General features: G+C 40.8%; 1 protein-coding gene across 2 annotated transcripts; it reads right to left on the bottom strand.

Annotated features, from left to right (window-relative positions):
• Positions 1–72: 72 nt before the first annotated feature.
• On the bottom strand, positions 73–24,767 carry LOC137786797 (asc-type amino acid transporter 1-like). 2 transcript variants are annotated; one of them, XM_068578900.1, is made up of 11 exons: positions 24,609–24,767; positions 17,904–18,108; positions 16,419–16,570; positions 5,072–5,197; positions 4,255–4,408; positions 3,905–4,028; positions 3,372–3,475; positions 3,169–3,265; positions 2,862–3,011; positions 2,103–2,280; positions 73–2,012 (listed from the first exon to the last, which is right to left on the bottom strand). In XM_068578900.1, the coding sequence occupies exons 2-11, from the start codon at positions 17,987–17,989 to the stop codon at positions 1,912–1,914; spliced, it is 1,272 nt and encodes a 423-aa protein (XP_068435001.1). In that variant the 5' UTR covers positions 17,990–18,108; positions 24,609–24,767; the 3' UTR covers positions 73–1,911. The 2 variants fall into 2 exon arrangements, with proteins under 2 accessions (XP_068435001.1, XP_068435010.1); XM_068578909.1 differs by lacking the exon at positions 24,609–24,767 and adding an exon at positions 23,526–23,685.
• Between the last annotated feature and the right edge of the window lie 1,344 nt (positions 24,768–26,111).

The following is a 26,111-nucleotide window of genomic DNA, read 5'->3' as shown; positions in this document are numbered from 1 at the left end:
ACCATTTATTTACAATATGTATTCAAAATATTAGTCTACTAGCCAGTCAACATAATAATATAATATTATAGTTGACCATTTTTTACCTGATGACGGCGCTTGATGAAAAGTCAGGGAATGCTCTTGAGGACACAGCACTTGCTTGTTTTATATACATATATAGAAAAAATGATGCATCTTAGAAGTTGCTAAATTTAATAAGTAATTACATTGTTATTCTTACAAAACACAGAGGCGCACTCAACAATTGTACAGTATGTAATTGTATCACAACATGTCGGAGGAATATGATCTTTGAAGGTGTCCCCCGGCGCATTTGTAACAGTTTGTTTTATTCTTTACACAGTATTTACAGATCTCAACAGAGCTAACAGCGCCTGGACATGGCAGACAGACGTTACTGTCTGAAGTCTCTTGGTAGATTTGATGCAGCGGGACAATCCCCGGCATCTGCTGGCCTGAAAAAGGGCCGAATGTTCTATTCAAGTTTCAACCTGCTGGTTCACATAGTGTTAAAAAAATAAGGCCACTGGGCCGAACCTTCATGTGCTCTGTTGTATGCACAACGTAAACAGAGAAAAGATAAGTGTTATAAGAGGTTACTTAAATGCATGTAACACCAATATCACCTCACCAGAAACACAGTACAGTAGCATATTGTGTTAAGGTAGCGGTACCACAACTCCAAGGACAATAATCTTCCCATAATAATTTGGGGGCAAATTAGTGTTTCAGCGGGGCCATAATAAGTCAGTAACATCCAAGTCCTTAAGGTCAATTCAACTATGTTATGTCAATAGTACCATAGCAAGACCTATAAAAAGCCGGTGGGGTCATTTCAGTGAGGATGTGTCTTTGGGGAAGTGGGAGCAGGCCACTGCTCCACTGCCAGCCGCCCATAGATCCGTCAAAACGGATGTGTTAGCCGACACCATGTTAAATGGTAAGCACTGCGTCATTGAAGGTGAGAAATCTAAAAATGAAAAAAAAAAACCTGTACTGGTGGGTCAAGCACCTTGAGAGAGTTCACAGTGGCTTTCCTAAAGATGAGAACACTTCCAAAGCTGAACAGCCCATTGACACGCGCTGTAACAATGAAACTTTCCGAGAGCCATTTGTCTAGCTGATGGCCACAAATATCCCGCTATCCACCCGTCTCCCCTGTGCTGTAAATATTGCTGGGAATGATGAGTGTCAAGTCGGTAATCTCTAATAAAAACATGAGGGCACCCACAGAAGCTCTCAGGAGAATGTAGTGTTATAGTGTAAAACCAAACAAAAATGAGGTGAGAACAAAGTAAAGGAAAGTAAAAAGAGTGGCCAGGCAGAGATACAGACAGAAAAATATTCAACCAGTTGACCAACGTTAAACATCATGTGAATAATTAGTAAAACAGAGCTGAAGGTAGCAGCAGTAATAGAGAAGTATTGCTAAGTGCAGAAACTGCTTGCATATGTACCTCTAAAAAAAAAAAATCAACATAATCCAAATACCCGCACAAACCAGTCCACTATACCAACACATACGTTTCATAAGGCACATTAGCTCAAAGGATTTAGTTAAAGTCATAAAAGAAGCATATATTGGCAGTGAAGCAGAACAGGAGAGACTTCTTTGAGTGAGTAGAAGGAAGAAGATGAGATAAAGGTCTCTCGGCATACTGACGAGGAACAGCATCAACCAGCAAGTAAAAATATATTTTGGAGCTTTAGGGTTTAACATGCAACTGTCCTATGTGCAACCCTCCACTTCTTTTGTGCTGGAGCTTCATCGTGGCCCGTTTTCGGCTGAACATGAACATTGACAAAAACCTTCTCTTCCCCATCCACAAACCGACCAATGTTGAAACATTGTAATGAAAAAAAAAAAAAAAAAGGAAGACCAGGTGATGCAAAAAGGGACCATATTGCTCAGTCAGTGGCTTTAGAGGAAGTGAGGGGTTCAGTCTCTGAAATGTCTTCCTGAGGAAACACCACATAACACACCTTCTGGCCAATGTATGTGACTTGTTCTGCAACACAAAGGACAACAGGGGGAGTGTTATTATCAGGTACCCACTGCCGACATATCTATGAATATTTAATATCACAGCCAAACTCACCGACTAGCCGGTAGACACATTTGGGTTTGTCCTTCCAATGAACACCCACAAAGTACACAGGGACTCCAGTCAGCATGATGACCATTCCCAAGCCGCAAACCACAGGTTCAGAGTACAGACTGAATGCCAGCAGCACAGCCCAGAATATCAAGTAGGTGATGGGGATCAACATGCTCACCTGCACAAGACAAATATATATTTATTCTTATATATTTTGTTAATTGGGATTAATTGGGTAGTTGCTTCCAACAGCAAAGCACAGTGACATCTTGTGGCTTCTAAAACTAAGAAGCCCGTCAAGACTTTACAGTTTAGTGGTGTTTTTTTCTTCCTTTGAGAAACTGTCAATTCCGTGATTTGTCTTGGCCACACAAACCTGTACAGTATGTGAATTGTCTGCACGTACAATATAAGGGTTAGGAAGAGACTGGAAACACACTTGTTCATTTTGTGTGTGTTTATGTGACCCCCATTTGTTGTTAAAAAAAATAAGCCTCTTAGGAATTGTTATTTACTATATAGCTATATGATGTATCTTATATTGCTTTAACATTGCTGTCAAGACGTACTCTTGGGTTTGGATTTTTGCAAAGAAAACATGTATGTATGTATTCAAAATTACAAAAGATAGGGTTGATTTGTAAACCAAGAGCTATGACATATTTGTTATAACATTTTGTTATGTCTTCAGCAAGGCCATGTGATAATATAACCCAAGTCAAATGTAGTTCCTGCAGCGAGTCTGTGGTCTTTCTGTACCTTGATGGGTCGGACCAGGTTGGGTTTTTTCTTGCGAAGGTAGAGGAGGCCGGCAATGGTTACTCCATAGGACAAATAGTTGATAAAGGACACGTAGTTGATCAGGTTGTGTGTCTCTCCGATGCAGAGGATGACTATAGTGGCCATGCACTGTGGGAGGTGAAGGTACGGTCAAAGGTCAAATACATATTCAACGAACAAACAAAACAACCGCTAAACAGTTCCATATCAATTAAGAAAAATGTTTTAAAAAGTTTGGGTGAGTGAAGCGAGACAAAGTAGGCAACACTGTGAGCGCGGCACTCACGCAGACCAGCAGTGCGGGGATAGGGGTGCAGTTCTTTAGGTGGATCATAGCCAGCAGATAAGGCAAGTGACCCTCTCTGGCTCCCGAGAAACACAATCTACAGACAGACAAACACATTAAGTGTTTGTACATTCATAAAAGGTGCATTTATGAATGTAGGTTCAGCATGTTGTGTGCAGCAAAGCAAGGAGTCTGTGTTCTACCTGGAGGAGGTGAACAGGTATCCGTTGATTCCTCCGAAGGTAGACAGTGCTACGGAGATTGGCATCACCCAGGAAAACATCCCAAGCAGCTTTTCCCCGAATGTCTGGAACCACACAATATCTGATGGGTCCAATTATAGACTTTGAATTGAATGATTGACTCAGTGATTCAGTCATTCAGTCCCTGACAGTAAAGTCTATATACCAGACTGTGGCTTTGTAGTCTCTTGAGTTCATATTTTTAATAAAACAATTCTTAAGAATCACAGCTTCATCCTTTTAGTATCCTAGGACACTGCTTGTAAGTCAAGTCAGTCGAAGGAAAGTAGTCACATACTGAACTCATGATCAATGTTTCCTCGAGGATCATTAAAAAAACTGTAATCTTATTGACTGACTGATTGGTTGGTTGAAGTCTGTCTCGTGCTACGATTCTCAGCTTCAGCAGACGTCCAGTTTCCAGACAACTAAGACTCTTGTTCAAACGGTATGCAAATTGCTTATGAGCTGGTATGACGCATGCGTTCACTTACCACTGCCACAGCATTGGAGGCCAGCAGTTCCTCCGGGGTCATGGAGGAGAAGTAGGCGATGTTGGTCAAAGTGTAGACCAAAGTCACCAGTGGGATGGAAATGTAGATGGCACGGGGCAGGTTCCTGAAAAACAATAATGATAAAGTAATAATGATAATTCGGAAGTTGGTGTTGTTTCACGGAGCTTTAACAAGACTGAATTTAAATGAATGATATAGCCCTGAACCGAAGGACTGAGCTGATGTCATGTTCCACTGCAAAGTTTTATAATCTAGACCAATACAGTGTGTACAGAGGTGTTCATAGGAAAACCTGTCGTGCTATGAAATGCTTTGTGCGGGTAGCGTACTTGCGTGGCTCCACAACCTCCTCTGTGACGTAGTTGAGGAAGTTCCAGCCGCTGTAGGCGAAGGAGGCCTGTAGAAAGGCCAGTGCTATCTGCCCCACTGAAGGCTCCTGACTGAACTCAAAGGCCTTACTGGGCCGGAGGGCGTCATAGTGACCTGGAGAAGTTGAGAAGAAAAGACGTGTGGACAAAACTGTGAAAAGATCTTATTACACATGGCATCACCTATTATGAATTACTCCATAATATATTCTAAACAATGCAAAACTTGTTTTTCACTTGTTGGTCACCAAATTATTTCTCACAAGTAGCAACTTTTTTTTTCACTTGTTTTGTCTATTTATGTCCACCAGGGGTCAGCCGTGTCAACACAATCTGCTGTGACAAAATGTAGTCTGTTTTCCTTCTAAATGACCTCAGTAGAAACAAACAAAAAACAAAATATGGTTGGTTCATTGATCCACGTAGAGGTGTTTAAAGGTTTTTCAACAAAGTTATAATTCTTAAACATGAAATCTACATTTAGCTCGCAACTCTTTTTAAATGAATTCTGCACCCAAATTACACAGAACACTATAAAACTCAATATTTTGCTTTTGTTGCTAATAGAGTGAGTTCTACTGCATTATGGTAATGAATAACTTTGTCATTATCCTGCTCTGTTGGTGATCATGTAGGTGGTGTATATGTAATAGTCTCTGCTCTTTTACATATTTTTTCTGTGCTTTTCAGTATTTGTTCATTAAAAAATGTTCCAAATGGAGATTAAATACAGGAGTGAAACTCACCAGAACGTATATATATATATGTGTGTGTTTACCTCGACAGATCTGGATGAGTCCTACCACGATGATGAGTACCAGAGCGAGGAGTTTTGCGACAGTGAAAACATCTTGGATTCTCGTCGCCCAGCGCACACTGGAGCAGTTCACCCAAGTCAGGAATACTGTGGAAAAATTGACATTTCTTTGTCATTTCTGACATAGCTGAGGTCTAAATTAAATACTATGGCTTTAACATAAGTATAGAGCATGAACAAGGTAAACAAACAATGACAGATACTACATTCATAATGTTCTGTGTTCCTAGGAACACTGTGATATAGCTGTCTGATTATCATTGTATTGTACACAAAGGAAATCAGCACAATAAATTATTACAGTTTTTCTCGATTGCTAAAACACAAAACCTGGTTCCTGTAGCACAAACACCTTTTCATCATTCCCAGAAGCACACACACATTTCCCATAACCAAAAACACAATTCACCTGTGTCCACACGTCTCAATATTCAAAACACTTTCTACAAAACCTACACAAAAGTGACCAAATAAATTATTCATTGCACTACGTGTTTATTCAGCAAACACATGCTCTCAATATAATGAACTCAAGATATCATAACATGAACTCAGATACCACACCCTTCTCAAGGTGAACACACTCAGCCTAAAAATTGTTAACACACCAACAAATCTTAGGGTCAATAAATAGAGCTTAGAGGCAGGCTCATGTCCTTTGGAACAATGGATCCCAACCATGCAGAGGTTGAGAGACAAGAGAGAGGAAGAGCAAGAGGGAGAGGGAGAGGCAGAGGACAGCAAAGACAAGTAATTTCTGATTAAATCCGTGCCACTGTTGTTCATCATGTGGTGGTACATGAGAGGACAATGAAAGAAGCTGGCCAACTAGTCCAGCCAAACTTAAGAGTCTATGACCACAACCCAAACACACAGCACAATCTCCTGGAGGCAATGGTGAATGCATGTGAGGATATTTCTCTGGAATCTATCCAGGGTTGGATCAGACACACAAGGGGATATTTCCCACACTGCCTGGTGAGAGAAGACATAATGTGTGACGTTGATAAAATACTATGGCCTGACCCTGACCTGAGACAAGATCATGCTCATATTGATGCCGATGCTGATGAAACTGTATATGTGCTCAATCTGGAAGTGCTGTGAATAAACCCTATCATTGACATTTTGGTGGCAGCGTGTTAAATTAATCCCTCCTGTGTGTAACAAACACTAATGTAGTCTAATGTAATGTACTAATTTGACAGCTTGTGTATATTGTCTGAGGGTGAAGACTGATTGGGACCCAGAAGTTAGATGGTTGCACTGTTGGGTGTGAGTTTTTAAAATTATGTGTGAAGATTTGAAAAAATGGTTGTTCCAGGAGTTGTTCCAGGAATTGTGTTTTAGCAATAGAGAAAAACTGGAAATACTGTGTGGAGGGGACTCTTCTCAGGTCAGCTGAGTCTACAAAACTGTTTTGGGCTTTTAGGCTGTGCAACATTATCCAAACAAATGGCTTTCTAAATTTAGCTTAATTAAATTTGAACAATTCTTCAACCATTTTAAGGATTAAAATAATCACACACACACACACACACACACACACACACACACACACACACACACACACACACACACACACACACACACACACACACATACACACACACACAGCTGGATGCGTGGACTACATGTATTCTGCTACCTCTTTCACATTTTTATTGAACACTCTAAGGTCTGTACATTTTTTTGCACGACACATAACTTTCCTCTCTTGTCAGCACAAAGAAAGAACACATCTTTCCTGACAAAATAGAAGTCTATGGTATTAAACACTTTCTACATCCCGTTTCCTAGTTGCACAATTTGTGTGTGTGTGTGTGTGTGTGTGTGTGCGTGTGTGTGTGTGTGTGTGTGTGTGTGTGTGTGTGTGTGTGCGTGTGTGTGTGTGTATGTGCGTGTGTGTGCGTGTGTGTGCATGTGTGTGCGTGTGTGTGCGTGTTTGTGCGTGCGTGCGTGCATGCCTGTTTATAATGATCCAATACAAGTAAGTGGAAGTGGTTTTCCAGAAGCGCTTAAATCAGTACAGGCTTAAGTGAGAGGTAAACCCAGTATAGCAAGGTCTGAATCGGGCTACCAAAGAAACAGAGAGGCCTTTTCTACTTTAAGGTGGGTGATCCTTTACACATCACACCACACATTTCCTTCTGAAAAACAACGTACGATTACTGCAATTTCGTCAGCCAGCTCACATGGAATAGATTATTTTGGAGACGTCCAATATGTACAGCAGTAATTACATCCAGCTCTTCTCAGTGCTGCGCGAGGTGGCGTTTGGCATGTGAGGTATGTGTTGCCGTGAGAGTGTGACAGCAGACATGAGATGAGCTGCTGAGGTTATTAATATTTGTCATGTTGAAAAGCTTTGGCGGTGATGAGAGACAGTGGCTGTACATTTGTAAAGTAGTCCCAGTGTTTCAGTAACTGAGAATGGGGGTCTCATATCACCCCCATTCTCAGGTCTCTTCACTGGCTCCCCGTAGAGCATAGGATCCACTTTAAAATCCTCACCTTCACGTACAGAGCACTACACGGTCAGACTCCTTCATATGTGGCTAAACTACTTTGCCCTTATTCAACAGTCCGCAACCTCTGGTCCAACCAGTTAAATCTTCTGTCCGGTCCACACAATCGCTTTAAGACCTGTGGTGACCGAGCTTTTAAACACTTTACCTGTACACATTTGGTTTGCTGATTCAGTTGTGTCTTTTAAAAAACAACTTTAGGTTAGCTAGTGACACAGCATTTGTTTAAATACCTACGACCTGCTTTTATCTGCTTTTATTTGCTTTTATCTGCTTTTATCTGTTTTTTGTTTAGCTGCACGGCACTTTGTGACCTCTTTGTCTGTGAAATGTGCTCTATAAATAAAATTAATTAATTAAAAATATTATTATTAATATTATCACTTCCGACATGGCTGAGGTCTAAATTTGATGCTGTGGCTTTAACATAAATGTAGAGCATGAACAAGGTAAACAAGCAATGACAGATACTACATTCATTATGTTCGGTTTTCTTAAAAACACTGTTATACATCTGTCTTTTGAATCTCATTTTATTGTCCATAAAGTGTGGAGGGGATTCTTCTCACGTCAGCTCAGTCTACCAAACTGCTTTGTGCTTTCCACAACCACCTTAAGGATTTAAAAGTAACAGATCCTGATTTAAAAGTGGCCCGTGTGTGCGTGTGTGTATGTGTGTGTGTGTGTGTGTGTGTGTGTGTGTGTGTGTGTGTGTGTGTGTGTGTGTGTTTGTGCGCATATATGAGTGGAGGGTTTTATCGACCATGTCATCCATCACCGGGGCAAGGATTCCCTCCCACCATAGAAATCTGGAGAAACTGCTTCCGCTGGAACGGGTGCACACAAACACACACACACACACACACACACACACACTCACACACACACACACACACACACACACACGTGTGAATATTTGGCAGGAGGTATCGTAGCACCGGGCAGAGCTTTCTCTCCCTTACAACACCGCGGTGTTTTATAGTCAGTCACTCTAGGGGTGTCGCATGCATTTCCGTTCCTGTGTTCCTGTGAAGCCCCCCCTACTTCCCTCTATGTTAACCCTGACAGGAAGGAGGTGCCAGCAGGCTTTGAATGCAACAACGCAGGTAAATCTGTGTCCTGCCATCACAGCTCCCATTGAAGGCTGCCTCAGCACTGGAATACTAAACTAATTACTGATTTTACTCTAAATGGATTCTGAACCCAGCTTCGTAAAAGATTTTTCACGGGGCCTTAACCTCAGGAACGCCTCCTTGCGGTCAAGGATCTGGTCACAGGAGTCACTGAAGTGGCAATAACTCCGCAGTCCTGTCTGTCCAGCGCAAGGTAACTGATTCCCGACTCCAGTAAATCAACAGGATTGAGTTTGGGTCGAAGACATGCTGACACTGACATCGTACAGTGATGAAGTGTAACAGCAGATAAAAGGAAGGCTGCACCACGCCATCACTGTTAATTTGTCTTTATTTAACTCCCATTCAGACTTAACGGTGTGAGATACGGGATTGGGTGCATTTCGATTGTTCAGGATAGATGACTGACTGGTCATGGCGTAGGACCTCGGCAAGGACGGCGCTGGCCAATCCTCGCTCTTGAATGCCGTAGGGCGGGAGTTGCGGCAACGCGGTAGGTCGAGACAGAGTTATCATTCATAAACACCATATGAGAGTGGAGGCCACACTCGTACACACAAACGTGCACTAAAAGCTTGTCATGTCTACAAAGCAAGGAGACAGAAAGCGACTTCATTCTCTGCTCAGGGAGGTATTACTCCACTGTATCTTTACCAGTTGTTTGTTGCTATATTATTGATATATCTCTCTCTTCCAGAACAGAGACCTAGACAATAAGGCGACACACAGTCTGTTACAGATAGTTGGGCCCGCATTTGTTTATAACATGCTAACTTGTTACATTTCGATTGGCTTGTTTTGTGTGTGTGTGTGTGTGTTTTTTTGTTTTTTTAAGATCTGTGGATTTTTGTTTTGTAATGCAGATGCAAACAGGGAATTTTGAATGAATAAATACATCAATTAAATCACTCACATTTCCATGAAGCTATCTTTAGGATACAAATCATCTTCCATCCATCCATTATCTTAACCGCTTATCCTCATTTAGGGTCATGGGGCGCTGGAGCCGATCCCAGCTGTCAAGGGGCGAAGGCAGGGTACACCCTGGACAAGTCGCCAGTCCATCACAGGGCAGACATATAGACAGACAACCATTCACGCTCACATTCACACCTTCGGGCAATTTAGAGTCCAATTAACCTATGCTGCATGTCTTTGGACTGTGGGAGGAAGCCAGAGAACCCGGAGAGAACCCACGCTGCCACGGGGAGAACATGCAAACTCCACACAGAAGGACCTGCCAGACCAGTATCCGAACCCCGCCCCGCCCGGGATCCGAATCACAGACCCTCTTGCTGTGAGGCGTCAGTGCTAGCCACTACACGACCGTGCAGCCCTACAAATCATCTTGAATATGATAAAGAAATACAAACTTGGATGGATTAACTCCAATATAACAAGTCCAGCATGGCCAAGGAAGTTGTGGAAGTCTACTGCAAACATTACAGAGAAGTACTCCAGTCACCTAAAGAGTAACTTACGCATGATGTCTTTTTTTAACCTATGCATGTGAACTGTGTATAGTTGTATCGTTCTGACTGTATGGAAGGCTGAAAATAGTCAGAGAGGGCAGCATAGAGGTCGTTCAGTTTTGGACACATCGAAGCTCGAAGCCTATTATACATTTGATTTGATCTATTTGTCAATTGTTAGTAACACCTTGAAGGAATTTCTTCAACTTTTGCGCAAACCACAACCTGAACTTAAGGATGAATTGATTAGAATTTGGTGGTCAAATGTCAACATCACTGTGACCTCATTCAACATCAAACGACCCATTCTTGTGAACCAGATATCTCGAGCGCCTTGAGGTAAGTTCTTAAAATGTTGGCTTAAACGTCCACTTTCATTCAATATGAAACTGATAAACATGTGGGAAGATTAAACCTTTAGCAACTACAAGATGTTTTTACTGTCATATGCAATGAAAAGCTTATTTTGCTGGGTCCTCTTAACATACAGAATTATAATAAACTTAAGGAAATAAATCAATAAAAAATAAGGCACAAAATATGAAAGATATAACAGTGTTGCACAAAAATATGATGGTAGTATGGCTCAGTCTATAAAGCGCACTATGCATTGCTGCCATGTCCAAGTGTGGTCGTGACATACAGAAGTAATGTGATCTCTATTCTTAGCTTTTGTTAGTACACAAGTTGCAGCATTCTGGATCAACAGGAGAGATTTAAGAGACTTATTAGTGCAGCCTGGAAAGGAATTACGGTAATCCAGTCTTGAAGTAACAAATGCATTAACCAGTTTTTCTGCATGGTTTTGAGACAGGATGAGCCTTGGAAATGTTACGTAAGTGAGTCCTGATCAATTGCTACTTTGATTTAAAGGTCACTCATTCTTTCAGTGTCGCCCCCTCCCTAGTGATGCTGTTCTAAACAGGGGCCTCACGTGTATCCCTGTTACATGGAAGGTTTATTGAAGAGGGTCTCCTCAAAATAGTAATTGTTGGAAGAAGAAAATATTTACTCTTAATCAGTTACTGTTTCACTGTTATATTCAGACTTGAACTGTCTTAGTTTAATCTTACACACAAACTCAGCATGTCTCCTGATAGCAGTGGACTGGGGAATCTGTATGTTTCTGTCTGAAAGAACGTGCAGTTCCTTTGTTATCGTATGACCTTTTCTTGCAAACCACTCTATGGGACGAGTGGAAAGGTTCACGGTTAGGCCGAAGACGTTTCTGTTCGTGGGTCATGATGCGTATTTAAGAGGTGGTTCTTTGAGAGATCTTTAAGCAGATTTGTATATGCAATTTCTAACAAGAAACCCCATGTATTCCCAGAAGTTAATAAGAAGTTAAGTTACTTTGTTGGCGCGCTTGTTGGAGCGCATGTTGTGGGTTGGTAGTGTTCTTTGAATAATAATATGAGCACTGGACAGAGCATCTTTTTGAGCCCCATGCCCCCCCAAAAACCTACTGCACCCATTATCAGACAAGGAAATCATAAAAAAAAAAGGTCAAGTGATGTTTCTTACAAGATCTCCGGAACCACAACATTGATTAATCTTATTTAAATTACTAAAATACAGTGAAGACTTGTGGGAAGAGATCTATCCAAACAGAAAAAAAATACCGTCAAGTTTATGTAATTACATAAAACCTTGTCATCACTTTTTTGAGCAAAAGTTACTTTTCACCTTTCTGTTGATAACTACACTTCAAAAAGATTTAAATAATAAACATATCTATGTTATTCTGCGAGTCTGTACAAATCCAACAAGGTATGGTAGAAGCTTTGTGAATGTATATTAATACCTGAAAAGTCCAAGTTAAGCCGGGCTGTTTCGTTTTCAAATGCTTCACTCTTGTAGACCGCAAACTGGGGTAGATGATTTCCTGTTTTTTTATTTCTTTTTTCAAACGCGTCACACGTCTTAAGGTGGAACGTCTGCAGATTTTGAATACAGGCTTCAACCAGTCAGAGCATGTTTAGGAATAAAGCTTCTAACTTTTCCATTTTTAAACCGAACGACACAGTTTTTTGACGAAAATCGTTTGTAACAGGCCAAGGCTTTGTTTTATTGTGAATTTTGCAGATTCTGGTTCTTTAGGTCATTATCTTTCCAAAGAACAGTGTTGCTGGTTGTTGTTTAGGCCTTTCACCGTGGAGTTGAAAACATTCGGAGCGGCTCGAAAACGCATTGTTGAGAAATCTTTTTTAGATCATGCTAGGTGTTTATAGTAATGTTTCAAATTTAATAAATGTTTGTTTTTTTAAAAAATATTTTCACAAAAAAATTCTGAAAAAAATGATATAAAATAACACAAGAATTAGAACTCATCTGGAGTTCATATCACTACTTGAACACAGACTTGCTGTATTCTCGAAGCTCATGCCCCTTGCGGGTCACTTTGCAGCTCAAAAGGTTAAAGAGCTTATAGTGCCACTTTAACTAACCGTGTGCCTCTTCCGCGGAGTGCTTTCACCGTTACTGTTTATAATGAGTACAAAAACATATTTTCTGTAGCTTTTAACATACAAACGGCGCACATAGTGAGCCGCTTCAAAATAAAAGCACCTCATCTTCCAGGAAACCAGATAGTTTAGCTTAATGCAGGTAAAACACTTCCATGATGTTTTTGAATGCTCTCTGTGAACCTCCAGACAAGTCATTTAATGAAGACAGGGTCGATGTGTCTCTTCTGCAGCTGGTTGAATAGCAGGTCCACATTTGGGGATGATGCACGGAGCAGTGGACAAGTAGTGAGCCGACTGCAGCCCTGTTGTAAGCTTGGGCGATAAGTTTGTCTGTTTGTCTGTGTGGGAGAACGCTGCTCAGCCTCCCCATGAGTGCTGTAGCGACGGTGTCAGCAGTTGCGTTCTGGATGCTGATGTACTCGAAAAAAACGCTCTTGTTCGTTACCGTTAGAATCGATTTAGCACAAGCAACAGCTGTCTGTCTCTCATATATGTGCAGGTCTGTTGTTTCATGCTGAGTTCAGGCAGCTGATCTGGGACCAGTTGTTTCACCTAGAGTCTCTCCGCCCAAGTTCTTCTCTCAAACGGGTCTTGGCTTAGAGATTTTATCTTGTTTGGGTTGAGTCTTCTTGCAAGAGTAGCGCTCCATTGTCATATCGTTAAAATGTAGCTGCGAGAGAAGAGAAGCCGGCGAGATTACGCGAGATGTGAACGAGACACGAGTCCTGACGAGAACAGAGACACGGGAACGCGCTCTGGGGCAAGATGAGAATAGCCCGGAAGTCTTTTTTACGGCGCTGATTGGATGAATTGTATGTCACCTATTTATTTCTTTAATCGGTGATTGGCTAAACTGCGTATTAGACCCGTCTTCTTTGGGCGGAATCGATCAAGCCCCACGACGTGCACTAGCAGCAGGGACGTGCACGTGAGCAGCTGAGAGGTGCACTAGCAGAGGAGAGAAGCAGGAAAAGCATCCTATTTTACAAATTTTATTGGGTGTATTCCATAGCTCAACAACACAAATAGTGTCAATTTGTATAATGTATTAATATAATTATATTTTCTAATTAATATTATATCTTTTTTTTTTTGGTGGCTCAAGGTGGGTGGGGCCAAGCCCCGTTACCCTCTATGGGCCGGCCGCCACTGAGTAGACTTAAGACATTCCACTTTGATAGCGCTTATAGTTAGGGCTGGCTCTGACCTGGGAAGCTTTTTTCAGAAGAGAGTCAGACAATTCCCCCTGTGATCCCCTTGTCATTTGACGTCACAGAGATTTTCCCTCCAATTTACAGAAGTTCTGTCCTAGGCTTAGACCGCTTGGGGACATCTTAGAATACACTGAACTCCTCTCTCCTCTTCTCTCTCCTTCTGGATGAATTCATGCCTCTTCAATGCACATCAATAACTCTACTTCTTCCCCTGAGTTTTTCTGCTTTCTCGCCTCTCCAGATTGCATGAATAGTGGCTGTGCCTGGAGCCGGCCCTGCCTCCTGGGCCCTGCCTCCTGCGCTCTACCTCCTGAGCCCGAGCTACTGCCATGGCAGCCCTGCTGAAGCCCCCCCTCTCTATCACCTTCTTCTGACATGGATCGTGCTTATCTAGATCCTGGTCCATGCCTACTACTCATTACAGGAATTGAATGTGCTGTAACTCTGTTACGTTGTTCATTCTGTACACAAGTCATCTATTGCTACTGTCCATCCGGGGAGAGGGATCCTCATCTGTTGCTCTCCTGAAGGTTTCCTTCTTTTTTTCCCTCTGAAAGGTTTTTTTCTGTTTGTTTTTTTTAGTTTTTCCTGCCTTTTCCTGATCCGATGTAAGGTCCTGGAACAGGGATGACATATGTGTACAGATTGTAAAGCCCGCCGAGGCAAATTTGTAATTTGTGATTCTGGGATATACAAAATTAACTGAATTGAATCTTCTTTTCTCATTAAAGTCTGGAGGTGTTGATAACTAACTAAAAGTTTGATTACACCACCAGTTTTAGAGGAGTGACATGTCTGCTGATGGTGTTTGAAGATTATGGAGCTGTACTGAAAATACTCATCCAACTGTACACCTTCACTTTTTCTCCATCTGTCATCAGGATGCTGTGGAAGCGGACATCTTTGGAAATTTTTCCCACTGATAAAGTTTCAGTCAGACTGATCAAAGCTAACATAGCTGCTGATCACAGATACAATCCCACTGTAGGTTTGAAGTGTGATGCTGTGGTACTGAGAATAGGACAGAAGCGGTACCAAGCAGCCAATAGGAACATCCAACATCCAACCGGAATGTCAGCTAGCCAATGGGAATCCCCATCCACAATGTGCAAGGTGTCCTGCCCATTTCCTGTTTCCATGGTGCTCCGTGACAGTAGCGCCACGGTAGCCACTGGGATACAATGCACAATAGTGTAGACACACCCTCTCATTAGCGGCATCCACAAAGGCTGGCACCATTATATAGTCTGACACTGATACAGACACACACACACGCACACACACACACACACGCACACACACACACACACACTCACACACACACAAACACACACTCACACACCTACACACTCACGCACACACACAAACTTGTCCCACACTTAAGAGAACAACACATAGAAAACACCTCACACAAAGTGGGCCCCTGGCCAAACTAGGCAGCAGTTGTAACATTCTGTCGCCAAAAATAGTGCCGGTTGACCAGCGTGCTCTGTAAATGCTAACCTCAGGCACATGCACACGCTCTCGGGCATAGATACCAAGCCTTTTGCTGTCCATGACCTGTTTCTGCATCCAGTTCAGACAAGACTAAACTGGCTGGCCTGTATACCAGATAAACACACAGCCTGCTTTCGCCGCTGTCTATTTGAATACAGATTTCTGAATTGTACAATATTTTAAGGCACCAGTCAGTATAAGGGCTGTAAATACATCACAGCGTTTCAGAGGGGATTATCAAATGACAATGACAGCCGTCACACCGTGAACTATGACAGTATCATAATATCTTCAAGGCATGAGATAAACGTAGCTGGATTTGGTTTAAGATTAGCCTTTGAAGTTTTGTGGCTTTTCCCTCGCTTTACATTTATAGAGCTTCTACCCACCAGTTAGCCGCTAACTCCCAACATTATTGGTCTCTGGGTGCTCAGTTTATCCTGCTGGATGGATGATTTGTCTGAATAGGGACCTGTTCTGCTTTGTTCTTTCACTCATTTGTTTCCCTTAGCACTTTTTAAGAGTAATCCTCATACAATACTCAAAATCATTCATACCTCGCTAATCTTTGTTTAGATCAGTGTGTTAAGAAATCTCTGAACTTCTTTATTGTGCATCTCCCTGTCACAGATGTTACACAATAGCGATTTTACCTTCACCCACTTAATGAAAGCTTGTACATTTGCTGTTTTAATGTTAAGTCAGACATTCCCAACTGCAAAGTTGTATTGCAATGGCACAGTTCACAAATATAAGGATATGCAAGACTTATGAAACGTAAGTGTGTTCTAAAGAATTAAACGTGTAATTGTTTCGTCACTCACTATTGCTATAGTGAGTGAGGAAAAATATCTGCACTGATTGGCAGATGATATCTGGGATGTACAGTTTGGAAACTTCATGGCAAAGAACCAAAAATAGACTAAACAGAAGAATTCATGGATCATATCTCAGACACATCAGGACTTTAGATTGTTTTTTATGTTTGTGACTCACAGATACAGATGGTGGCGAGGAGTCTGGTGGCGATGTACGGTGGCAGACAGTCCTGGAAAGCTGGCTGCAAGACGTAATTGGAGAAGGTGAGCGCGATGACTGCCAGCGTGGTTGGATACATGATAAGGACGGCACTCCATAACAACAGGAAGCTACGGGATGAAGAGACAAAATCCACAGGATTTTGTGTGAGAGTAACACTGTGGAGTATACTGTATTGGACAGGCAAGGAGCTCTTGCAGCTCTCTTTCAGTTCCATCCTGACTTCACAGTCCCACTTATACCTTACCAGCACAACCATAGTTTCCTGCTGTTGGTCTATGTACAGCTCTACTGCAGCAGTTAGGGGTTGGGTGACTTGCTCAATGGCATCTTGGCACCAGTTGTAATAACCTGGTGGTATTCGGACATGAGGAGGAAAAAGCACTACACGGCAGATGGAAATTGTTGCTGAAAGCAGTATGTCTCATCTTACTGTGACTTTAATACGTTTAAATCATATTTTGTGTTCTTTTATCTTTTTGGAACTTTTGTGCACGTGCAAATGTATGAGCCACACAGGACTAAACTAGTGCATGCACAGGCATTCACAGTGCATGTTTGACCTCAGTCTTACAGTGCGGCTCTGTGATCAGCTGACATATGACATGATCAAATGAAAGTCACAAGACTTCCAGGGCATATTTGTCCCAGGCAGGCAGGCCTCTTGTGTACAGACTATTAAGTATAATCCATACCAAGTGAGTACAATTGCGACAATTTAACCCTCTCAACATAAAACTTGACAAAAATGTTGACCTGCAGTTGCAGTTGAGGCAGCGAATGTCAACTAGACATTTGCACTAGTAGCAGAATTTCCCCAGGTGTGACTGCAACGACCAGTGCAGTATTGAGTGATTGAATGAATACAACCCACAATTGTCTTAACACCAATAGCCTGTTAGGCGTCGTAAAACACACTTCATTCAATCTCAAAAACAAGCGACGATGTTTGCAGGCAATTGACTCAACGTCTTCATACAAGACATTTCATAAAATCTTACCACAACTAAAATGAAACTATCCAAGTTATGTGGCCGCTTAGCATTGGCTGAGGTATGGTAGGTACATTTAGATTGTGTGTGTACTTGTAGTTCCGTTAGCTGTTAGCCAAACACACTGCAAACTATTTATCCCTCCACTTTGGGTGCAGAGCAATGGTTGAGGGTGTTGGAGGTGGACAAAGCTGTTGTTACCACAGCGGCCGCTGCCAAATAAGAGTGGTGAGTGAGGAGTCACTAGGCTGTCAGTAGCAGTCACTGCAACAACGAGAGGTCCTTGAGCATGCTGCCATAACTGGCCACCCAAAATATTACATTTGCTGCTGCAGAATGTGAGTTTAGCTGTGGACAGACACAAAGGTGCACACTCACTCACTCACTACCCTTTGCTCATCCTCCTGGCGGAGATAAGCAAAGGGTAACTGGACAGAACCACAGTACTTACCCCACTAGCCCGCCAAAGATTTCTGTCACATATGAATAGTCTCCTCCAGATTTTGGGATGGTGACACCAAGTTCAGCATAGCACATGGACCCGAGAGCACAGATCCCCCCTCCACAAACCCAGACGATGAGTGACAGTCCCACGGAGCCTGCATGCTCCAACACGCCTTTAGGTGAGATGAATATCCCAGAACCAATAATGTTACCTTTGGAGAAAAACAAAGATCAAGACGGTTATTTGCATGAATAATACAAATATTTAACTAGAAACATACACTTCTGCAGAAAAAACTCTACCTACACACAAAGCAACTTGTTTTAATTTGATTTGGTTTCTTTTAGCTGTGATTAGATAGTGATAGAAAGGCATGGGTTAGGGCGAGAGGGGACGATATGCTGCAAAGGGCTGCAACCTGGGCCGCTTTGGTGACGTCGCTCTAAACTAAAGATATCCATGTAAAACATTTTTTAAGGCACCAATAAACACAAAGGCTCTCAACAAAAGCGGCTTGGACAAAGAAAAGAAAAACAGCTGCAAGGAAATCTCAAAAGGCTCATAAAATCAACCCCCAAATTTAAAAAAAAATGTTTCAACTGACTTAAGTATAATTTAATTGCAAATGAACACCTGCTATTAACATTATGTCTGTCTTGTAAGCATATGTGAAACTGTTTTTTATCCGGTCTGTACATACATAATACTAGGCAAGGCAATTTGATCATTTATTGAATAGTTTCCCCCCTCCCATTGAGCTTCTCGATCGGTTGAAGGTAGAGAAGGTAGAAGTTCAGTTTTTCTGCTGGTAGTCTATTTGTGTCGGCGTGTGTCATTGTTGCTTACTGAAGTTCATCTGCTGCTATGTTTTGTCTATGTTAATCACACTATAAATGGTAATAGTAGAAGAATTGGCCAAATTATCACACTCCTTTGTTGCTAAATGTATTAAAAAGTTGCCAAATTAGGTGGAAAAAACAGTGGAGCCTTAATTAGTTTCCTGGTGATTTGTATAATTGATATACCATAGTGAACAATGAATTCCAGTCCCATTCTATTTAGTGTGTCATGATCATTCCAGTGAGCTAGCGTGCACAATACCAGGGCCTTGGCAAACTTAAAAGAAAAAGGACTATAGATAATATTCTTACAGTGATACATAGTATAGTACCGACATGTAAGGGCACCACCATAGTTATATCTGATGAGTTAATTCAGTGGTTCTCAGACTTCTTCTTTCACGCCCCACTTTGGAGGAAGAAAACTGTTAGGGCCCCACCGCTCCAACAAAATTGTAACAAAATGGTCCTTTTTTGACTCCTCCATGTATGCTTTTTTAAATAATAGAATAAAGAAAATTTAAATCCCTTTCAAGTAAACCAGATTGCTCAGACAAAAAATAATAGCATGTGCAATCACTTTGTACTTTGATCAATGCAAAAAAATTCTATCTGTGCAAAAAAATAACTAATATTTGGCAGAAAAATAACCTATGCAAACAACCTATTTTGCACTAAATATTTATAACGTTAATAATATATAACGTTCAACCTGTGCAAAACAAATGACTGCAGATGTGCGAGCCATGTTGTATCAGTACTAGTGGCTGCAGTGAGCTGGTTTCCTCTACAAATATTTTTATAGATTTGATACGGCCGCTCTCAACTCATGTTCATTGTTGAGCTTAGATCCATATTCTGTTTTGAGAGACGTAACAGCAGAAAAGCTGACCTCACGGAGATCTCACGGGGCACTTGAACAAAACAGCAAAAATCGAGTAGCGCAAGCGTAACCTGTTAACAATGTAAACATTTCTACAAAAGTACAAGCATATCGCCTGTATTTATTAATTACGTTTTATCTCTGTGTGCTTTGTACTTTTGTACTATGTGAAGTTATCATGTTAATGGAAAGAGTGTTCGTCCTGAAACCACAAGGTAGCGGTTCAATCCCTGGTTTCCTCATAGTTCACATGTTGATGTGTCCTTGAGCAAGATACTGAAGTCCCAGTGCTTCACAGCAGCACACTGCTCCTTAAATGCAGAAAATAATTTCCCCACTGTGGGATTAATAAAGGATTATTTCTTTTAAGAATCTGCATCTGAATCTAACAGAAAAGTAACCAAACAGCAGCTGTCAAAACAGGACATGGTTTGCGCCATCGTCCATGTTTTTCTCCTCTTTAGAGAAGTTCGGGGGAAAAAGGGCTCTTTGAAGAAAAGGAAAAAATATGACTCTGTCCACTGTAAACATGTTTTGCTGTTTAAAACCCAGTGAGGCACGCCATCGCAGCTTCCCCTGTTGGAGCAGTACTGAATGCCCCCTAATGATGCAGAGGGAGAGAGGAGGTCCGAACAGTGTATTTATCACTGTCACATTTGATTGTGGAAGCCGTGGTGAGATGCAGAGCAGTTGCATAACGCCTACGTTGTGTTTGTTATGTCATACATTTTGCCATCGCAGCTGAGAGCATAAAACACAGTCCTACTGACCTTCTCAGCCTCCCTCTACTGTAGCTGAGAAATCATTTCAAATTTACTGCTTAGATCAATCACTATTTTGATCCAAATTACGACCATGAGTAAAGAAACACACTACGCTCTTCTATCCACCCATAACTGATGTGGGAAAAAATGCATGTGCAGTGACTTGTTTTTTTTCTTCATGAACCGGTCCTACCACTATTTATACACACAAAGCAAGAAGTGACAATAGCAGACCATCTCCTGAGATGACATGTTGAACAGAATGAGGTGCATTCTGGGACTGGTGAAAGGTGGGAATGTAATTTGATACACTTGGTCCAGCCCCATGTAAGCAGCAGCAGTATAGTTGCACACAGAGAGGTAGCAGCTCGTCCACCTTACTAAAGCAGGGCGGCAGATATGTGAGTAGGCTGGATCTGGTGGGTAGGAGCATGACTCAAGTTGTATGTGCGTAATAGCTGCACACAGAGCCCACTTCATCTGTGCCACAGAAAAGACTTGGCAAATGGTTCGTGAAAACCTGAGTGATTTTAGCACAAACTTCACACTATAGCAACGTAGACTAAGTCTGTAAAGCTTGAGGCTCACTGAAGTATTGTAAAGCAGTGTTTCCCAAACTTCTTCTCTGGGGACCCGATTCGCTATAGGAGTCGTCTTCAAATCACAGCGACTATGTACATTCCTGATCATTTTTACTGCTATTTCTGCATGACCTTATATTATCTTGAAGAGGAAAACTACCCATTTCAAAGGATTATATGTATATTCACATGTTTAATACTTTGTATTACAAATAAATGCCTTTAGGCAGAGTTCACAGGTTATGTCACGCTTTTTAAATGATCTCATAAACTAAACGTTGGACATTAAGGTGAAGATAGCAGCCTTTCCTCTTCTTTTTTTTCAGTAAAGAATAAAAACAGATATTACACAAGCCTGTCATATTAGATTCAATGTTAGCTACAATAATGCTCCATCCGTCATGTGGCTTGAAAGTGTTGGAAACACACACACACACACACACACATATATATATATATATATATATATATATATATATATATATATATATATATATATATATATATATATATATATATATATATTACACATACACACACACACACACACACACACACACACACATATATATATATATATATATATATATATATATATATATATATATATAAAATAAAAAAAATCTCCTGCGAACCAGTCTTTGGACTTCTCTCAAGCACAGTCAGCCATTTGAGTGTTGTTACTTTGAACGTTAAGCAAAGGATTTGTACAGCGACTACTTAATACAAATCCATGCAGGGTCAAGAATAAGCCTTAACTGGCACTGTATCAGCCAAAGCATAATAGATGTGACCTTGTTTATGAAGATAAGCTATTAAAATGATAACACTACACTGAAAGTGCCACACTGGAAACTTCCTTCGTCAACCTTTTTGAATGTCACATTGCTATTTATTCCACCTTTTATCGAGATCTCAGTCTGTTATGTTATCTGCCCTCATGAAAGAACTGCCTCTGTTGTTCTCTCTATCTGACTCTTTCTGGCAGGTTTGTGTCAGGCTGCACAGCGAAACACTTCTCCATTTTCATATTTATCTCCACATATGAAACATGAGGATCTGTGAGCAGGCATGGGTATTAAAGTAATAAACTTTGTATAAAAAGAAAAAAATATTGTGGAGTTCACCGGCCAACAGGTTTCGATTAATTCAACATCTGTCTTCAACTTTGAGTCACCTTGGTTTGTTCAAACATTTACTTGAAGTAGGCCGCCTACTCGTGGAGCAGGACCATATAATTTGGAGAGCAGACGTACAGACAGAGTTATAGAAGTCATGGCAGTGCTGTAAGTTTCTCCGAGCACATTCCTCATTATGCCCCTAGGCATGACTCTCACATTCATCCAGCCCTCCGAATTCTGTACGGACGTGTCACAATCATTCAGTCTGGTCCTTCCGTCCTGCATGCTCTTGGTTCATATATTAATCTGACAATAAATTGAACCCTATAGATACATATATTTGAGTGACCAGCTAGAATGTACAGCTTCTCTACTCTAAAACATGCAAGTTATCAATCTGTAGTGTACAATACAAAAAAAAAGTGAGTTAGTGTACTCATCTCTAATAAGCTAAATCCAAGAACAGAATGTCTCGCACGAAAATAACTCCATGACCTCATGACAACATTCATGTCATGCCATTAAGTAAATTGCAGTGTCCTCCCCCCTCCTCTATAAATTTAGAGGCTGGACTTTGATTATTAGTTGGTTCTTGGGGAACCCTAGGCAATACTGTCACATTATATATAACAGCACATGCCTAACCTGTTGAGTTTACTACTGCAGATGGGGCCGTTTATACTGTAACACTATATCACTACTCTGCAGCCTCTATCATAATTCAGGAAACACTGAGGCAGTTTTTTTTAATGCAAATGTGTGTGTGTGTGTGTGTGTGTGTGTGTGTGTGTGTGTGTGTGTGTGTGTGTGTGTGTGTGTGTGTGTGTGTGTGTGTATATATACACACATGTATATGTATGTATATATATATATGTATATACATATATATATATATGTATATACATATATATATATATATATATATATATATATATATATATATATATATATATATATATATATATATATATATATATATATATATATATGGAGACTGTGCTTTGTCTGCATGCCTTTCAAGTTCAGCACGTGGAAGTCTAGCCACGTAGGCATGTCCAGATTCAGATCATCACGACTGATGCAACAGTTTCCATACAAAACCCAAGTGGACCGAGACATGAGAGCCGACCCATCCGCGCGTAAATGCGACTCTACCTGTGCGTATTTAGGCGGTTTGTGCCAAAATCGGACTGCAACGCCGTGTCTGAATGATATGGGAGAATTCCTTTCCCTATAATGTACTTACAGTAGTTAGGGAACAACGGACCCAACTCTGTGACCGTATCCTATTGTGTGCCATATTGTAATTTTAACACCAAAGCAACGATTGTACACCGGTCACGTCACGTTATGTATTTCGCACGTTTCTCCTTAGCACCGAATTCATCTTATTGATCTGCTCTCCACGAACATTTAAGACAAAAACTGACACAAACTCACCGATGATAATAGCGCAAGCGCTCAAAAGTCCAATTTCTTTTTTCAGAGTAACTCTGTCGCTCTTGGAGGACTTTTGATCATTCTTCTTTTTCCCTTTGTCCTCCATCTCCTCCGCCTTGCAAGTGAGCTTCCTGGCCGCCTCGGTCCGGTCCAGATACTGTAGACTGAACCAAGCTCCGCTGCCCGGGCTGCCCTTAAAATTTACTACTGATGATGCACGCGCATGCGCACGACTCTCCACTGAAGTCAACACTCAAAACTCAGGTATTCTAAAAGGTAAAAGTGGGATTACGAGATTATGAAACACATGATTATGAATGAGTGAACAGATAGTCAAACTGTATAGGGAAACTGTGTATTTCAAATAAGATGATTGAAAACAGGTCCTTTTTTCCGGCCTTTTGTACAAACGCCAGGTTGTCTTTGAATAATTAAGTAGAAGCATATATTATTTAAATTTTTCTTTATCTTTTTAAACTGCCATGTTTTCTTTAAAATTGCCAAAGTTTACAAAGGACAGGTTGTTCCTCCTTGGACAGGATTCCGATGAGTTCCCTCTGGGCTGCTGTAATTTGAGCCACTTCTCGTTCTTTTGAAGTGAAAGGAGGTCAACACAACAGTATTTTCCACACACTGCTTTCAATCAGTATGGCCCAGACGGCAAGATTCCTTTCGTCAACAGTCAGATGCTCTTGCATGCAAGAAAGCAGGCCCATGACAACACATTCCACTGGCAGGCGTGTGATGATATTGAAGGATTTTAATAGATCAGAAAACAGATCTATGATTACACACAACTCCACTGTGAGGCACAATAACACAGTGATTCTTTGATAACTGCTCATTTCAGCATGCTAGCATGCTCACAATGACAATACTGGCATGTTGATGTGTAGCAGGTAGCTATGTCATCATCTTGCTAACAGTGGTTGATGAGCTAGACACATTTCCAATCAAAGCCAAATAAAATGCAGAACTATAAAACTGTTCCAATACCGGATGTATTCATGTATCTTTCAAAAGGGAAGCATAAATCATTCTCAGTCAGTTCAGCATTGCAAACAATGAAAAGATTGTACTCACTTGGCTGCTAACGATCCAATAAAAAAGTGTGAGTGCTCATTTGTCCATCACTCCCTGTAAGCTATACCTGTTTAAAACAAAGCCCCGACGCGCCACACACTGTAAACGATAGCCAAACCCATGATGAGACTGTGTTTGTTTATGTTGTTTATCATATTGGTGTGCACTCGTTTCATCACAGCTCAGTGTGAGAGTGTCTTGCAATTATTTGGTTGTCATCTACGGTGCATGGTGTTTCACCACTGTGAGACAAGAGACGACGACAGCCACACTCACCACCTCAATGCAATTGCAACAAAAGCCAATAAAAGCAATTTACATATATATATATATATATATATATATATATATATATATATATATATATATATATATATATATATATATATATATATATATATATTGAATCCGTGCAACATATGTACACACATCGAAAAAAAAAACACTGAACCCTCAGAGACTCACTGACGTCAGCTGCTAACTGAGTGTGAGAGTCTGTGAGGGCTTGAACTGGTGTAAATATGACTGGGACATCACTTTGCTGCAACATCACATGACTTACATAAAACAATATTGTGTACACTTGTGTATTTATTTTATACTTTTCATTCACTGGTTTGAACGTTCCTCATGAGATGAGAAGTCATTTAAAATTATTATTTATTTTTTTTAATAAAATTATTTATTTACTCGTTTTTGTCAAAACAAAATGTTTGATGAATGTAAAAATATATATACATATTATGCTTGCCTTTGTCTAATTCATCTTTTTTTATGTTCTATTTTTAATCCGTAATGTTGTAGTGTAAAGGTATTTAAACGGGCTAAATGCCTACGTGCCTCTTTGTTTACCTTTTTTTTTTTAACCTCTATATTCTTCCATTGGGAACTGTGTGTTTAACCTCACGTTGCATTGAGGGTAATTCCCTCAGGCAAAGCCAGGATCTAATGCTGATTTACGGAAAAGGCTCATAAAGGGCTCCAAATGTCTGCCACAGAGCTCTCAGGCACTCCACAATTTGACAATGGGACACCCCTAAACCCTGGAGGACTTCACGGGAGCACGCCTCAAAGTCTGTGAGTCTGTAAGGGTGGAGATTGGGATTGGGCCGGATTCTCTAAACACCGCGGTTGTGTTTTCCTAACTCCTCATGAATTCTCTTTCCCATCTATTCGTGACCCTGTGATGTTTCCAAAGAGGTCAAGGAAAAGTGCTTAAAGTTAGACGTCAGGAGGTAACTATTTGACTATTTGACTGCAAACTAATGTATGTTGAAGGTTTTTTACAACAAATGACCTAATTTTATCAACACATGGTTCTTTTTCATGACTAAATCATTGCTTTTAAAAACATATAGAGAATGTAAGATAGATAGATGGAATAGATAGATAGATAGATAGATAGATAGATAGATAGATAGATAGATAGATAGATAGATAGATAGATAGATAGATAGATAGATAGACAGACAGACAGACAGACAGACAGACAGACAGATAGAT

This window comes from Clinocottus analis, unplaced genomic scaffold (assembly GCF_023055335.1).
Source record: "Clinocottus analis isolate CAN_PGR_092001 unplaced genomic scaffold, fCliAna1.0.p SCAF_1, whole genome shotgun sequence".
NCBI classification, from domain to species: domain Eukaryota; kingdom Metazoa; phylum Chordata; class Actinopteri; order Perciformes; family Cottidae; genus Clinocottus; species Clinocottus analis.
This window is presented reverse-complemented; position numbering and strand designations above follow the sequence as displayed.